General features: G+C 44.1%; 1 protein-coding gene across 1 annotated transcript in view; it reads right to left on the bottom strand.

Annotated features, from left to right (window-relative positions):
* Positions 1–12,825: 12,825 nt before the first annotated feature.
* LOC144821913 (kazal-type serine protease inhibitor domain-containing protein 1-like) overlaps positions 12,826–18,394 on the bottom strand; it is a 36,390-nt gene continuing 30,821 nt past the window's right edge. The window contains exons 3-4 of the mRNA XM_078679062.1: positions 17,354–17,501; positions 12,826–14,473 (exon numbers count right to left, since the gene is read on the bottom strand). Coding sequence (XP_078535188.1) covers positions 14,343–14,473; positions 17,354–17,501 — 279 coding nt within the window. The 3' untranslated portion in view covers positions 12,826–14,342. The remainder of the gene's footprint in view (positions 14,474–17,353; positions 17,502–18,394) is intronic.

Genomic DNA, 18,394 nt, shown 5'->3' with positions numbered 1-18,394 from the left:
CAGAGATGAGATAAAGATCCAGCCTTGTACCATCACAGAGATGAGATAAAGATCCAGCTTTGAACCATCACATACACTGGATAAAGATCCAGCCTTGTACCATCACAGAGATGAGATAAAGATCCAGCCTTGTACCATCACAGACACTGGATAAAGATCCAGCCTTGTACCATCACAGAGATGAGATAAAGATCCAGCCTTGTACCATCACAGAGATAAGATAAAGATCCAGCCTTGTACCATCACAGAGATGAGATAAAGATCCAGCCTTGTACCATCACAGAGATGAGATAAAGATCCAGCCTTGTACCATCACAGAGATGAGATAAAGACCCAGCTTTGAACCATCACAGAGACTGGATAAAGATCCAGCCTTGTACCATCACAGAGATGAGATTAAGATCCAACCTTGTACCATCACAGAGATGAGATAAAGATCCAGCTTTGAACCATCACAGAGACTGGATGAAGATCCAGCCTTGTACCATCACAGAGATGAGATAAAGATCCAGCCTTGTACCATCACAGAGATGGGATAAAGATCCAGTTTTGAACCATCACAGAGACTGGATAAAGATCCAGCCATGTACCATCACAGAGATGAGATAAAGATCCAGCCTTGTACCATCACAGAGATGAGATAAAGATCCAGCCTTGTACCATCACAGAGATGAGATAAAGATCCAGCTTTGTACCATCACAGAGATGAGATAAAGATCCAGCCTTGTACCATCACAGAGATGAGATAAAGATCCAGCTTTGAACCATCACATAGACTGGATAAAGATCCAGCCTTGTACCATCACAGAGATGAGATAAAGATCCAGCCTTGTACCATCACAGAGATGAGATAAAGATCCAGCCTTGTACCATCACAGAGATGAGATAAAGATCCAGCCTTGTACCATCACAGAGATGAGTTAAAGATCCAGCTTTGAACCATCACAGAGACTGGATAAAGATCCAGCCTTGTACCATCACAGAGATGAGATAAAGATCCAGCCTTGTACCATCACAGAGATGAGATAAAGATCCAGCTTTGTACCATCACAGAGATGAGATAAAGATCCAGCCTTGTACCATCACAGAGATGAGATAAAGATCCAGCCTTGTACCATCACAGACACTGGATAAAGATCCAGTCTTGTAGCATCACAGAGATGAGATAAAGATCCAGCCGTGTACCATCACAGAGATAAGATAAAGATCCAGCCTTGTACCATCACAGAGATGAGATAAAGATCCAGCTCTGTACCATCACAGAGATGAGATAAAGATCCAGCTTTGTACCATCACAGACACTGGATAAAGTTCCCGCCTTGTACCATCACAGAGATGAGATAAAGATCCAGCCTTGTACCATCACAGACACTGGATAAAGATCCAGCCTTGTACCATCACAGAGATGAGATAAAGATCCAGCCTTGTACCATCACAGAGATGAGATAAAGATCCAGCCTTGTACCATCACAGACACTGGATAAAGATCCAGCCTTGTACCATCACAGAGATGAGATAAAGATCCAGCCTTGTACCATCACAGACACTGGATAAAGATCCAGCCTTGTACCATCACAGAGATGAGATAAAGATCCAGCCTTGTACCATCACAGACACTGGATAAAGATCCAGCCTTGTACCATCACAGAGATGAGATAAAGATCTAGCCTTGTACCATCAGAGAGATGAGATAAAGATCCAGCCTTGTACCATCACAGAGATGAGATAAAGATCCAGCCTTGTACCATCACAGAGATGAGATAAAGATCCAGCCTTATACCATCACAGAGATGAGATAAAGATCCAGCTTTGTACCATCACAGACACTGGATAAAGATCCAGCCTTGTATCATCACAGAGATGAGATAAAGATCCAGCCTTGTACCATCACAGACACTGGATAAAGATGCAGCCTTGTACCATCACAGAGATGAGATAAAGATCCAGCCTTGTACCATCACAGAGATGAGATAAAGATACAGCCTTGTACCATCACAGAGATGAGATAAAGATCCAGCCTTGTACCATCACAGAGATGAGATAAAGATCCAGCCTTGTACCATCACAGAGATGAGATAAAGATCCAGCTTTGTACCATCACAGACACTGGATAAAGATCCAGCCTTGTACCATCACAGAGATGAGATAAAGATCCAGCCTTGTACCATCACAGACACTGGATACAGATCCAGCCTTGTACCATCACAGAGATGAGATAAAGATCCAGCCTTGTACCATCACAGAGATGAGATAAAGATCCAGCTTTGTACCATCACAGACACTGGATAAAGATCCAGCCTTGTACCATCACAGAGATGAGATAAATATCCAGCCTTGTACCATCACAGAGATGAGAAAAAGATCCAGCTTTGTACCATCACAGAGATGAGATAAAGATCCAGCCTTGTACCATCACAGACACTGGATAAAGATCCAGCCTTTTACCATCACAGAGATGAGATAAAGATCCAGCCTTGTACCATCACAGAGATGAGATAAAGATCCAGCCTTGTACCATCACAGAGATGAGATAAAGATCCAGCCTTGTACCATCACAGAGATGAGATAAAGATCCAGCTTTGAACCATCACATACACTGGATAAAGATCCAGCCTTGTACCATCACAGAGATGAGATAAAGATCCAGCCTTGTACCATCACAGACACTGGATAAAGATCCAGCCTTGTACTATCACAGAGATGAGATAAAGATCCAGCCTTGTACCATCACAGAGATGAGATAAAGATCCAGCCTTGTACCATCACAGAGATGAGATAAAGATCCAGCCTTGTACCATCACAGAGATGAGATAAAGATCCAGCCTTGTACCATCACAGAGATGAGATAAAGACCCAGCTTTGAACCATCACAGAGACTGGATAAAGATCCAGCCTTGTACCATCACAGAGATGAGATAAAGATCCAACCTTGTACCATCACAGAGATGAGATAAAGATCCAGCTTTGAACCATCACAGAGACTGGATAACGATCCAGCCTTGTACCATCACAGAGATGAGATAAAGATCCAGCCTTTTACCATCACAGAGATGAGATAAAGATCCAGCTTTGAACCATCACAGAGACTGGATAAAGATCCAGCCATGTACCATCACAGAGATGAGATAAAGATCCAGCCTTGTACCATCACAGAGATGAGATAAAGATCCAGCCTTGTACCATCACAGAGATGAGATAAAGATCCAGCTTTGAACCATCACAGAGACTGGATAAAGATCCAGCCTTGTACCATCACAGAGATGAGATAAAGATCCAGCCTTGTACATCACAGAGGTGAGATAAAGATCCAGCCTTGTACCATCACAGAGATGAGATAAAGATCCAGCCTTGTACCATCACAGAGATGAGATAAAGATCCAGCTTTGAACCATCACAGAGACTGGATAAAGATCCAGCCTTGTACCATCACAGAGATGAGATAAAGATCCAGCTTTGAACCATCACAGAGACTGGATAAAGATCCAGCCATGTACCATCACAGAGATTAGATAAAGATCCAGCCTTGTACCATCACAGAGATGAGATAAAGATCCAGCTTTGTACCATCACAGACACAGGATAAAGACCTAACCTTGAACCATCACAGATACTGAATAAAGGTCTGCTCTTCTACCATCACAGACATGAGATAAAGATCTAACCTTGTACCCTCACAGACACTGGACACTAGTGAGCTACAATTGTGGAACAATGTGGTCAATCTTCCTACAGGAAGCCAGGATGAGGCGTTCCAGAACCACCTGCCCATGCTGCTGCTGAGCCGGGGGGGGGGGGGGGGGGGGGGGCTCTGGACAGACTGGGGTTCCAGGTGAGAAGCGGCTCGAGGTACCCTAAGTGTGGCTCTACCACAAGCAACTAGTGAGGCATTAACTGTCTCACTGGGATCCAGACCCTCGGGTTTTTAACCAAAGGTTGCCAGCCAGTGTCTCTGGTGGCCTCATGAGCCAGTAAAAGAAGGTGGAAGATTGGCTCTTCAAAGTTTCCCTTCTGTCCAGGCTGGAGATGAAAATACAGAGGAACGAGGCATAAGGAGAGATGGTGGAACCCTAATATGCAAGCAGTTCTTCCTTGGGACCCTTAGAATTATGCAATTGTGCAGTTGTGACATTTGCCATATAATTATGGATTCACAATACTTGCCACATAATCCACCATTATTTCCATATTTCGCAAAATTCACCACACAAATTGTATGCAACTCAAACTGATGAAAAAAATACCACACATTTTGCAGAAAAGTGAGAGACATTTTACAAATCTCAGCTGGTTAAGTTTCAGTTGCTGACTATTGTATTTTGTCATTAAGCTGGTACTAAAGGCATGAAACTTCGCCCAGCCAGTACTACTCGGAGCTGAAGTGATAATATATCAAAATAATACTGCCACAGATGGTGCCGCATTATGCCGCATAACCTGCCTTCTCTTGCCACGAAACACACAAGGCCCTATTTACGAGAAACTAACGTAGTGTGGTGCCGCAAGTCATTTTGCGGCAAAGCACTTTGTTGGTTTCGAAGCACTGGGATGCGACATAATTACAAGAATAAGCTGAATCTCTGTGCTTTTCCCTGCACTGCCGCAGCACCACAGTGCAAGGATGCCTGCGTAGTGGGGAGATTTATTTTGTGCCGGAAGGAGCACCTGCTCCATCTTGAATATGCCATGGAATTCTATCACTATGTTGAGCAGGTGTTTTTTTTTTTCAAAATGAGTGCTCAAGTCCGACCTCCCTCCATCCGCTGCCCACCGCACTTGGCGGGCCCTTTCTCTCTGGACGCCACCCTCTTCCAGCTCTCCCCTTCTCCACATAATTCCACCTTTAGGGGCTACCATAGACTTTAATACAAGACAGGCATGGACATTCATCTTTCAATATCTTTTTATTTCCCACTTTTCGGCGTGTGTTTGCTAAAAAAGATGCTTTTCATGAACAAACACAAGTCCTATCCTCCCCGCTGATCACCAATGTTAGGGTTGGGTCTCTACTTGGCAGAGGTATTCTATGCACCATGTCCAAGTAGGGACCACAACCCTGGTCAAGGTAAGTCAGTTACACACCATATATTAACCTGTGCTCACTTTCTAGTAGCTTGGAGCAGAGCAGGCACACTTAACTTAGCCGGCAATGTGTAAAGTAACACTTAAAACAGTGAAAACACCACACAAAAATAATCCACACCTGGTTAGAAGAATAAAGAATAACTTATTGAACACAACAAGACCAAAATGACCAAAATCAAATAAGTAGAACTGGAGTTATGAATGATTAAAGAATATAGGTAAAACTAGTGTTTAAAAGCTTAAAGTGCCAAACAGGGCTATCTGGTTTCTCTTGACCGGGTCAAATCTGAAAGTTCGGCCCGCAGTTCAGATGAAATGCTGGGCGAATACAGGGGCCAAAGTTGTTCCACTGAAAAAGTACCTTGAATGGAGGATGTATAAACGTTGAAGTCCCGATGCAGGGAGCAGAGAGACTCTGAGTCGACATTGATCCCTTCAGAGGTAGGAGATGCGTTGGTTCCGATCCATCATTGGCGAGAACTCACTTCCAAGGGCCCAGAACTGGATTGTCACCACTTGGCAGGGTAGGACTCCCAGATGCCAGAATCAAGGTGCTGTTGCAGGGTTGCTGAAAGTCTTTGATGTCCGAGACTTCAGTACAGGAAGCAAGCCCCTCGGAGTCACTCTGGGTACAAGTGGTGTAGGCCCAGTCCTTCTCAATTAGGCAGAGAGGGCAGTAGGCAGGTCAGCACAGCAGAAAAGCAGTTCTAACTGAGCAGCAGTCCAGCAGAGTGGCAGTCCTTCAGCAGCACAGCAGCCCTTCTTCTTGACTGAGTATCCCCAGGTCCAGAAGTGTACTGAGTTGGAGAAGTCCATTTCATATACCCAATGGTGCCTTTGAAGTGTGGGAGACTTCAAAGATAGGTTTTGACGTGCACAGAAGTTCTCCATTCCTTCCCTGGCACCGGTCCCAGGATGCTTGTTTCCGGTCCAGGGAGGACCTGGCTTGGCAGTTCAAGCTGGACTGTTCCCATGGGGCACAGGGTCTAGACTGATTTGCATATGGCTAGGTTCAAACTGGAATGGCATGGTGAGCAAAAAAATGATGGATTTAGGCCCAGATCTCTGTACTGGGGTGAATGTATGACATTGTGCAGCATTTTGTCCATCAATTGTTGTTTTTGCACTTTCTAAAAGTGCAATTTTTAAAGTTGTAACAATAAATCTAAATTTACTATTAACAAGGGTTAATTATTACAAGTCCACAGGTTCCGAACATGATAGTTTTAATCCTTCTCAATCTGCAATTACACTTATTAAATGTAATAAGAACTCACCAAAGTTAACCTATGAGAGTGGTATGCCTCACAGTAGTGAAAAACACATTTGGGGGGTTTTCACTGCCAGTACATTTAAAACTCAAAAGTATTTGTCCTGCCTTTTACTTACACAGCACCTTGCCCTATGGACTAGCTAGGGCCTACCTTAGGGGTGACATGTGTGAGAAGTTTAAGGCTTGGCAAGGGATTTTAGGTGTTGAGTCGACACAACAGTAAAACTGCAAATACAGGCTCTGCAGTGGCAGGCCAGAGACATATTTAAAGAGCTATTTAAGTGGATGGCATACTCAGAGCTGCAGGGCACGAGTAGCATTTAAATACGGGTCCTGGGCACATATTGTGCACTTTACTAGGGACTTAAAAGTACATTAAATATGCTAATTGTGTAAACACCAATGCTACCTTGTTTAAGGGAGTGAGTTCATAAATGTTAGCAGTGTTAAAGTGCACAGTCAGAAGACCAACAAAACCAGATCGCCAAAAAGTGAGGCAAGAAGTTGGGGGAAACACCACCCTAAGGCTGACAGGTCTAAAATATACACATGAATAGAATCCAACCCTGGGGTTATTTTGGTGTCGGGGTGAATGGGTACACAGAGCTAGTTATCTCTTTGGTCCCTAGTTGCCAGATAGTTAAACAGAGCATCACATCCAACAACGTTGTCATCTGGAACCTTTGTGTTTTTATGTATCTGTTGACAAACCTTTGGTCCAGTATTGGCAATGGGTGAATTCTTGCTTTAGAACAACAAACTGCACTGAGTTTGCCTCTTAGAGTTCCATTTGTAGTGATTCTTTTTCCAATTGCTCCTGCCCCTCTCTTTGTTACACCTCCTCTTGCTCTTTCTTGTATGTTTTTATGGTGGGTTGTTGTAGATGGTGTCTGTATGGATCAATGCAATACACCTGTTTTCTTAAACGTAGCTCCTGTTTGTCAGCTGCAATCGACCTCTGTGTGTTATGGTTCCTTGTATCCTCCCCCTGCTGGTGTTGAGTGTGTGTATGTGTTTGGGGGGTGTACCACAAGTCACTTGGGGGGATCAAATGTTCTCCCTGTGGAGATAGCTTCTCTGGACGTGCCTGTGGAGTGAGAAAGCTCTTGCTTTGCTGTTGCTGGTGCTGCCACCCTTGCGTCTGGCCAAAGTGGGCATCTGCAGGAGTTTTTGTGATTTAGGGGTGAAAGTGTCTCTTCCATGCTCTCTTTTATCTGTGATGGCTCCTCATGTAAGAGAAGACCCTAAACATCTGCGATGCCTCCTTGGCCTTTCCCGTCTGGTTTGCCTACTTGACGCCCTGTGGGCTGGTATCTACCTCTGGCCCGAAGAGATGGTTTACTGCAAGGGCCATGTCCAATATGTCGGCCTGAACATCTGGCCGTAATCCTGAAATGCGTGGTCACACGCGTCTCCTCGTCACAGTGCCCTTAGCCAGTTGTCCACTCGCTGTGCCGGCTGTGCAGTGCAGACTTTCCAGCAAAGTTCCCTGACAAATGGGAATTTCCCCGCTATCGCTGGAATTTTTATCGCCTTGGAGAAACGCGTTGTTAATAACGCGCTACCAGGGCGATAAATGCCAGAGATAGACGGTGATAAATAACTAAGCGCTAAGCGCGCTAAGCGTTATTTATCCCCGTCTGTTGTTAATATGCCCCTCTCAGTCCTTCCCGGGACAGCTTCAGAGGCAAGACAGCTTGTAGGCTTTGTCCCTTTAAAATCCAATCATGGTTACACCTGCTATGTTGTTGCCCCTCCCTGGAGCATCAGAGACGACAATTAATTAAACGGGTATGCCAGGCGCCGGGGCTCGAACATGTCATGAAGCTTCCAGCATCAGCTTTTCAAATCCTGCCCCCTGGGTTCTGGTAAGATGTGCAAAATGTGTGGCCAGACTCAGACGGTGTCTGTCATCGAGCTCGTCGCATGCGGCATGGAGATGCAAAGTCGAACAAAACAGACCGACCCCGCTCCACAGTCAAAGGACTGGTTGAAGAATCCTGGAATGCACCGATTGCCTCGGTAAACTTTAATGTACATAACTTAAGCAGTAGAACTAAGGACTTATTCAACCAACAATTTTGTTACATATCAGCAAACACAAGTCGTACTCCACTGACAGATTGTTTACAAATGACACAGGAAGGGGCCCCTTCTTGCACAAAAATAACTCCAGAGGAGCTTTCCTCATTCTGCGTAAAGAGGAATAAACGAGGAGAAATAAACATATTATTTCTTGTTATGCCTGCTCTGGGGAGGTGTAAAGTGTTGGCACTTCCTGAGGGATGTATGATTAAGTAAATGTGGGGCAGAGTCAAAACCTATCGGTGTTGCGGGGAAAAACCCACCGCAAGGGCCATGGAACACCTCCCTGGTGCAGAGTAAGACAAAGCAGCGACTTGCATTTCTTTCTCTTACTCCACATCCATGAGGCCAGTCAAGCCACGCAGAGGGGCTTTGAAAGGCTTCATAGAAATGGTTGAGAGGTTTATGCCGCCGCAGCATCAGAAAAAGTGACGCTCCGGCGGCGCACGCCTCTCATAAATGAGCCCCTGTGTTTCAAGTCAAGCTATTGGTTTCTTGTGTGAATTTTGAACTTGAGAAATGACCCCCAGTCCAAATTTCTGTGCAATGGTTACGTTCAAGGAAATGTTGCATAAAATGGGTTTGAGTAAATTGCACATGTTACGCATGGAAAATATTTAATATCCCGCTTACCCCTTCTTAGCGCCTGGTTTCACATGGCGCTAGGATTTCACACAGTCAGATCATTCTAATTTAGCAAATCTGGCTTTATGTGAAATGCAATGAATGTTTACAATAGTTCCACCAACTTACATCCCCTTTCATAGATAATAGGGGGGTTGGTACTCTGTGCTGAAAAGCCATTTTGTGCTGTGCTCGCGTCAGGTTTCTGGTGCAAAGTATATTTTGATCCACACGAGCTCCAACGCTCAACAATAATAAACGAAGAACTTAGCTGAGTATCTTATGTGGAGTGCTGGGAAATCTCAGGCTCACCCCTCCATATTTTACTGACTAGGCCACACCCTGCAAGGCAGCACACTGGAATAACCTTGGAACCATGAGGAGTGTCGGACGAGGCTGAATTAGTGCACAGGAATATTAAGATGTTAGCAGCACTCAGACTCAACCTCTGGCAGGAGTTGCCCAGACATCAGGAGGTAGAAATCCAGGCCTCATTGACAAAATGTTGTCGCAGGGCAGCATCCCAAGGTTTCTTGCAGTGCTGCCCTGTGTCAAAAGAAAAGGGCATGAATGTGCCATATTTATGAGATACGGCGCATTCCTGTCCCCTTTCACGGAGCCTAGCACCAACACTGGCCCCCTTGCGCCATGGGGCAAGGACATCCACATTGTAGAAATTATTGTTTCTGTGCAGGATGGGACTCCTTCTTGCGCAAAAACAATCAATGGAGGCATTTTCCTCTTTCAATGTGTGCTGCATAGGAAAAAACGAGGAGAGATAATGTTATTTCTCCTCATTATGCCACCTCTGCGGAGGCACACAGCTTTGACGAACACCCAGAGTTACATTATGTAGTAAATCTGGAAATGTTTCAAATGATATGGGTGTTGCATGGGAACACCCACCGCAATGCCCATGGCCCGCCTCCCTGAGTGGCTTACAATGCGTTTCCTCACACCATGTCTACTAGGCCATAAAAAGCCACCCAGGGTGGCATTTTGTGGCCTTATAGACATTGCTCTGCCCTGTGCACTGCCGTAACGCTAAAAAAAGCGACATTTCTGGGACGCACAGAGCTTGTAAATAAACCCGGCAGTGGCTAGCATGGACAAAATCTCTGAGGGAGGATATAACCGTCAGAAGGGGCCAGCACACGGGTGCAAACAAAGGAGGAGAGCACGCAGGCATCAGAAACAGCTCAGGAAAAAATAACAAGCATTGCAAAACCAGGAGTTCTGGCCCATATTGGGCATCAGCAGGGGAAACATCCTTTACAACGCAACTTTTACCACGCAGTGCTATTACAACGCAGGTTTTACAACGAAAACCATTACAACGCATTGCGCTGGGGGGCGCTCTAGGATAGGGAATAGATTTAATTTACTATCCAACACCTTCCCTAGTGTCCACGGGGACTGGAGTTGGAATAGTAAATTAAACTATTCACTATCCAGCACCCCAAAGTGCTATGCGTTGTAATGGTATGCGTTGTAAAAACTGCGTTGTAAAAGCAGGCGTGGTAAAAGCATGCGTTGTAACGTCATACATCCATCAGCCGTACTAACGGAGCTACCCACTTCCAAAACTTGTGTACACACAGGGGCCATATTACAATGGGGTTCCCCTGCTTTGTTATTGATCATGTATGTAAACACCTTTGAATGTGTCATTAATACTTTATAATTTGCTGGCAAATTGAAAGCATATTGGCCACCTTAGAATGATAAGGAGTGATGAAGTATTCAAACATCATTCAAAGCTGGCCGCAGGGGCACTTTTTGGAATACGTTATTAAAAATAAATAATGTGAAACCCATTCCAAGATGGACGCCGTAGCAGTGCCTGCATGGGATACCGGGCACAGTGAACATCAGCGAGTGGCCAAAAAGCAGTAAGTGAGAAGAAGTTGAGCCATTGATAAGATGAAATGAGAAAATCAAGTTTGTATAAAAGAAAAAGTAATCTTTATTTAAAATAAAAAATAAAAAACAAATTGGTCCATCCGCTCTGGCACTGAAGAGGCTATTTCTAAACCGGGTGTCCAGATAGTGTGCAAGCGAAATTAATTCAGTCACAGAGAGGGGACCGATGGCTGGAGTGGGCTGACCCCTTCATGAAGCAAACATGAATTACAATATCACAGACCGTTGGATAAACACCTCTTACCCAAAGTCTCTCCAAGAATGAGGATATATTTTTATTTAGGATTTTTTTTAAATGAGTTTTGTGAAATAAGTAAAGTTCTTTCAAAGGGCGGACCTAAAAAGGTTCGTGAATCAGTAGGGTCCAGGTCGCGAAATCCAGCAAACTAAACCAGTCCCATGAGTCGGGCGCGCAATGGTCCTCTCTCTCTATATCTTTGGTGGTTGATTGATTTTCCGTTGAACGTCGTGGGAGATGTTGTGGTCTACAGTTGTGTCCCAAAATGAACTGGACAATGTGGAATTAGCAGGCTTCCCAATGAGACATTATCTAGTGCCTCGTGTCGCCGTGCTCCATAGTGCCAAAGCCTGCCAGAGAATGGAACCTTGCACACTACGACACAGTCTATGTGGTGTTGGCCCACACAAAGAGCCGGTGCGAAGCTGATGTGGTTGGTGCTTAGGGACAGTAGCTAGGGAACAACAGGCCAGGGCATTTATTTCCTCACACCCTCATCTTACTCTCCTAACCCTACCTCGGACGCATTCTTTCAGCGCCTCGGCTGCTCTCCTCGTTAGCTTGAGCACGGCCAACATGAATGCTCTATTTTAAGACATCCTGTGATGACTGAGGGTCTGAGTCACAAAGGTTAACTTACACTTTTGTGTAAGTTTACAATTGTTTATTATTCACTATGGAACTGATCCACAAAGGTAAAGTTACACTTTTGTAAAGGTACACTTTTGTGTAAGTTTAAGATTGTTTACTATTCACTATGGACCTAATCCACAAAGGTAAAGTTACACTTTTGTGTAAGTTTACGATTGTTTACTATTCACTATGAAACTAATCCACAAAGGTAAAGTTACACTTTTGTGTAAATTTACAATTGTTTACTATTCACTATGGACCTGATCCACAAAGGTAAAGTTACACTTTTGTAAAGCTACCCTTTTGTAAAGCTGCACTTTTGTGTAAGTTTACAATTGTTTACTATTCACTATGGAACTGATCCACAAAGGTAAAGTTACACTTTTGTGTAAGTTTACGATTGTTTACTATTCACTATGGACCTAATCCACAAAGGTAAAGTTACACTTTTGTGTAAGTTTACGATTGTTTACTATTCACTATGGACCTAATCCACAAAGGTAAAGTTACACTTTTGTGTAAGTTTAAAATTGTTTACTATTCACTATGGACCTGATCCACAAAGGTAAAGTTACACTTTTGTAAAGCTACACTTTTGTGTAAGTTTACAATTGTTTACTATTCATTATGGAACTGATCCACAAAGGTAAAGTTACACTTTTGTGTAAGTTTACGATTGTTTACTATTCACTATGGACCTAATCCACAAAGGTAAAGTTACACTTTTGTAAAGCTACACTGTTGTTTAAGTTTACGATTGTTTACTATTCACTATGGACCTGATCCACAAAGGTAAAGTTACACTTTTGCAAAGTTACACTTTTGTCTAAGTTTACAATTGTTTACTATTCACTATGGTCCTAATCCACAAAGGTAAAGTTACACTTTTGTGTGAGTTTACTATTTTTTAGTAATCACAAACTGCAAGTTTAATTTTACAAATAGTAATTTAACAACTGTTGCGGATCGGCACTTGTGGAGGAGAAATCCGTATATGAAAAGATAGGACAGGCCAATCTTTTTATGTGCGGATTTGTCAGCTGTGACTGCCGAGTCTCTGCGGTCGTAAAACTATTATTATTAAAATTAAGCTTGCATTTTGTGAATACCAAAAAATGGGAAACTTACACAAAAGTATAAGTTTACCTTTGTGAATCAGGCCCAAATGTGTTTTACAAGTAGTATCTTAACGACTGTGGAGTCTCTACAAATAAAACAATAGGAGTATCCTATCTTTTTATGTGCGGGAACTACTCAGTCATAACGGTAGTACTAGTAAGATACCTTTGTGAATTGCACACAATACTACAGTTACACAAAAGTGTAAGATCACCTTTATGAATCAGGCCATAAGATGGTAATGCAAACTTCAAAACACTATGCACTTCTGTTGGCTTTTGAAAGAATGTATTTGAGTTTTTAACTGAGAAGTGCGCTTTGAATGTTGTGTGACCTTGCGGTGAGATATTCCTTACAATTTCTCAGACCTTCCTGGGTATGAGTTAGCGAACACCAATCTGATTGTCCTTATCCATCTTTGCTCACTTAAGTGTACAAAGAGATCTTAGGGGCTCTAGTGACTGACATGGAGCTGCTGGAACTCACTAAATCCACTCTTGACCTGTCACTGACCAACCTGGTCTTTCTGCATTTGTAGTGATCCAAGAAATGGAACTCTGCTCACCCTGACATGAGCAGACATGAGCCGGCACGCGCAGTGCTGAGTTCCATCTACCTATGTTCACCTCAGGCACAAAGAGACATGTTTACTTTTTCTCACATCTTCTGCACTGTCTCTAAGTGGGCATCCAAGGACTTCCAGGACCTCTAAGCTCTTGAACCCTCCCTCTCTGCTGGCGCCTGCCGTCTATGAGATGGAAACAGAAGCTGCCGACCAGCACCAGCCAACACCGTTCCTACAGAAGCCTCCACCCACCTGTACATCTCAAAAGGTCTCTGTGTAGCACATATGTAGATCAAGGAGGCTACCAAGGAGTACTCTTTAAAAATGAGGGAATCTGGTGTGTAACTTGGAGAAAAGACCGGTCAATGTGAAACTTAGACATCCACTTAGCCAGAGTCGAGCCCAGGCGGCTGGACAAATGAGCTGATGGCCGATTACTGGACAGACCAGCGACACGTTTCGGCTAGTTATAAAGTAGATCACGTTAATGGTTCTCTGGCCATCAGCTGGTCTAGGCTATACCATGAAAAACTTGTGCTCGGATGGTTTGAAGATGGGTCATTGATCTTTTTGAAAACAGTATTTAATGTCACAAATTGCTAAATATCACAAATGCAAAAAGATAATAACTACTGGAATGTAGCAGAGCGATCAACATGGATGCAGGAGGGGTTTTCAGGAACCAAGAATGTGAAGAATTTACACCATTTGCCAGTCATGTATTGTCCTTCAATGCAAACAGATCAAGAATGAGTCTCATACTCAGTGGCAATGCTGCCACTTGTGTGTTGTGTTTGTCCTCAGTCTCTTTCTAGAGTCCCCTGTTCAAAAGAAAAGCTTGTTGAGCCTTCCACCTCTTCACTGTCTTCATCGTCGGAGATATCGTATACGCCAACCCGATAGGCGTGCACTTCAGCGGCTAGTGGAGAATCTAGGAGACAAGAAAGAAGAGTGTTGAAAATGTGTAAAACTGAAAAGAAATATGAAAATGTCCCTTGATGGAGTGGAGTGGTTGGGATCCATTAAATAAGGGAATATCCCCAGCCACAAACCGCAAGAAACGTGTTGATGAACAAAATCACCACTGCTGAGTCTTTTAAAAGCAAAGGTTTTGCTTTCACCAATCTCTAACAATCGGCAGGTAGTACAAGGTAGTCATCTTATCGCCTACATCTGCCTGCCGGAGGAGGCCACCGGCCGTTGCTCTCTATTTTATTGCGTGTATGTGTGCAGAGTGTCATGTTGGATGGGTTTCATGCTGACTCAAATATTTAAAATATTAAGAAATGGTGGCATGCTTCATCATTGGCATTTTCTCACCCTGGTAGGGCAGTACCGCTAGGGTGAGCTCAACCCATCTCAGGAGCTCTTGGATAATCATTTTTTCTGGACATTTCTGGAGGTCCAGTTCAACTAAAAAAGGTTGTGGATTTACCCAAATAACTTATTAAGTGGGAAATCATACCATAATTAAAAAACAAAAATTCAGATACTTATCAGGAATCCAATTATTCTGGCATCTCTAATATGCCTACACGTTTCAACCAATTCAAACATGCTGAACGGGTAACTCGTCCTTCTTCAGGGCACCTCCCTGCCTACCCTCAACTAATTGTAAGGGAGTGGTGAATGTAAAAAGGTGTAAGGCTCTCCTACCTGTATATGCATAAACTTATGTAAGGTTTTTAAACAGTTCCCGTCAGGTCTGAGGGGGATGGACGCTTCCCCATAGTCACACTTACTTCAAGAGCACAGCGTCTCCACTCGGACCGTTCTTCCCTGCCTCGACTGAGTGTGAGCCCTAATGTGTGCTTGAAGGAAGGGTGGGTGGGACTTGAGCAGCACTTGTTGGTCATATTGTAATAAGTGAGCTTAGAGCTGCGGCGCATAATTGAATTTTCAATATGCCTCTTTCACCTTAAACATGCAGAGTAAATTTAAATGCTGTTTTTCTCCTTTTGCTTGTCACCATCTTTCTTCTCCATCTTGGAGTTACTAAACCTGGGACAGCAGCGCTGACGAGTCATTAGGACTCAGCGCAGAGGTTGCTATGGGAATATCAATTTCTAACAGAGTGGGTGGAGCCATTATGCACATTCACTTTATGTTTTTACATAATGCCTTTTTTTTAAGATCTTATAATATACTTTGGTTAAATACCCAATATAATGCGAACGGGCTGATTCTCAGAATCGGCCCGTTTGCGAACAGGAAAAAGCATTTTGGGATGTATCATCCCAAAAGGCCCTCTCAAAATAGGGAATCGCAAAATTTGCGATTCCCTATTTTGTGATCGCATTTAATGAATCGGAAATTGCGATTCCTTAAATGCAAATGCAGGAAGAACCCAAGTTGTGTGATTTTTCCTTTAGAAATCGCAAATTACCACCAACTTCAAGTTGGTGGTAATTTGCGATTACTTTGAAAAATGCACTTTTTAGCATTTCTCAAAGTGCCATGTAGCACGCATACATGCCCTTAAGGCATGTATGTGCGCCACATGTGCACGCATACATATTTATGGGGTGCTACAGGGTGCCCTTTTGACACTCTTGCACCCTTAAAATTGCATTCGCAATTTGCGTGTACCTAATAGGTACTCACAAATTGCGAATGTCTTCCCATTCATTCCTATGGGCCTCTAGGCCCATAGGAATGAATGGGAAGGTATTCCTTAATTGTGAATCGCAATATGCGATTCACAATTAAGGAATATTTAGGAATTGCAAATATTATTGCGATTCCTACCTACATAGCATTTTGTGAATCCTGATCATTTACGACCTGGCTCTTTAACCATTAACCTGTAAGCCGTTTCATCTCAGTCTCTGTTCTGCTTGGCGCCGGGAAACCCTTTTTGGGTAGCTGTTGCGCCTTATGAATGTAAATAATAAATAAATAAATAAATAAATGCTATAAAGTGAATTTGAAAGCTAGCAATGACTGTCCATCCTCTGTAGTTGTGTATATGTAGTGTAGTGGTGTGGCTCACTGGTTAGAGGCGGCAGACCCGGAAGCAGAGGACGGCCTGGGACCAGGGTTCAATTCCCAACGCGGCAGGGTCGTGGACCAGGGTCAGTGGACTCGATAATTCTCACCTCGGTGCCTACTCTAACCAGGGAACATACTCGGCAACTCTGGGCATTAGCTTGCCTCATCTCTACAACGGCCCCCCATATTCACCGGGGATGCCTGGTTTCACCTTGGAGATACCCAGTAGGGACCATCTCACAGGGAAAGCCAGGACGGGTTCCCCAGCGGTCTACAGCGCCACGACGCCTCAGGGCAGCAGTGCGCTTTACAAGACACATACATTTACATTTACATATATGTGCCTCACTCGTTTGTCGACTACAATTAATTGCTATTTTTGCTTCTAAACATTTCATTGTAGTGCATTGCACTCCTCATATATTCAGTAAATATGATCTGAATTAAAATCACACACTAAGGGGCATGTTACAAGGCGAGACACCTTGATGGGGAGATGAGATGAAAGAAGCTTTGGGGTTTTGGAGGGCCCCATCCCTGTGCTGCTCGACTCAAGTCGGGGGCTGATAAGAGGAACATATATCAGGGTGGACAGAGCTGAATCTGCTCAATATTTGCTCCCATTAAAGGGAATGCACCACATTTGCAGTTAAATCAATCAATCAATCAATCAGGATTTATAAATCAACCGTGAGGTTTTCAAGGCTCTGGTTCATTGAAATAAAACAAGTTCCATAGGAATGTCGAGCCTGAAGAACAGGATTGGCTCTATTAGCAGAAAAGCCGCCTGTGTGCAACTCTTTATGGCCCGTCTCCTTACCCAGGGGCACCACGCGTAGGCGGGCAGAGGACGACGTCTCCCCAAACTGGTTGCGGGTGTAGCACGTGTACAGCCCCTCGTCTTCTTTCTGGAGTGTCCGGATCTGAAGCCAGCTGGTGATCTCATAGCGTTGAGGGCCTCCTCGGGACTGGCGGGGAAAAAACAAAAGATCAGTCTCCATGGGGAGGAGCGGCCAATCGGAGAGCCTAACAGAATGGACTGCCACTCAACCAATCAGAGAGCCTAACATAATAGACTGCCATTCAACCAATCAGAGAGCATAACAGAATACACTGCCACTCAACCAATCAGAGAGCCTAACAGAATAGACTGCCACTCAACCAATCAGAGAGCCTAACAGAATAGACTTCCACTCAACCAATCAGAGAGCCTAACAGAATAGACTTCCACTCAACCAATCAGAGACCCTAACAGAATAGACTGTCACTCAACTAAACAGAGAGCCTAACAGAATAGACTGCCAGTCAACCAATCAGGGAGCCTAACAGAATAGACTGCCACTCAACCATTCAGAGAACCTGGCGTCCAGATGCTAAACAGCACGGAAATCCAATCACAACACCTCACATTCAGATGTCATAGTGCATGGATTGCCACTCAGCCAATCCGGAGGCTAAAATTGATACCTGACCTCTTTCAAAACCAAGAACATCCGCTATGAAGTCTCACAAGACATCAAGAACATGGCCGCATGTCATTTTACTTGCGGCGGGCGAGCCTCTAAAAGCTTGGGCCTGGTGAATGGCTCTGGCTCAGCTCGGGGTCCTCTTGGAACCCCAAGCTGAAAACAAACCAAGCTCTCATGGGAGGGGATGTGGTTTAGTGGCTGCAACTGCTGGCCATGTAAAATGATGAACCAAGTTCGAATCATGTCAAATCGCTCTCAACAACAAAAAGCGCAACTAGGGGGCCCATTAGGATCTCGGGCAGATCGCCACCGCCCGCATGGCAGTGGCGATCTGCCCTAGCTCCGTCCCCGCCCGCCACCCATTTCCCCCCCCTCCATATTTCTATGGCGGG

The sequence above is a fragment of the Lissotriton helveticus genome, chromosome 2_2 (genome assembly GCF_964261635.1).
Source record: "Lissotriton helveticus chromosome 2_2, aLisHel1.1, whole genome shotgun sequence".
NCBI classification, from domain to species: Eukaryota; Metazoa; Chordata; class Amphibia; order Caudata; family Salamandridae; genus Lissotriton; species Lissotriton helveticus.
Note: the sequence above shows the minus strand (reverse complement) of the source record. Positions and strands in the feature narration are given on the sequence as shown.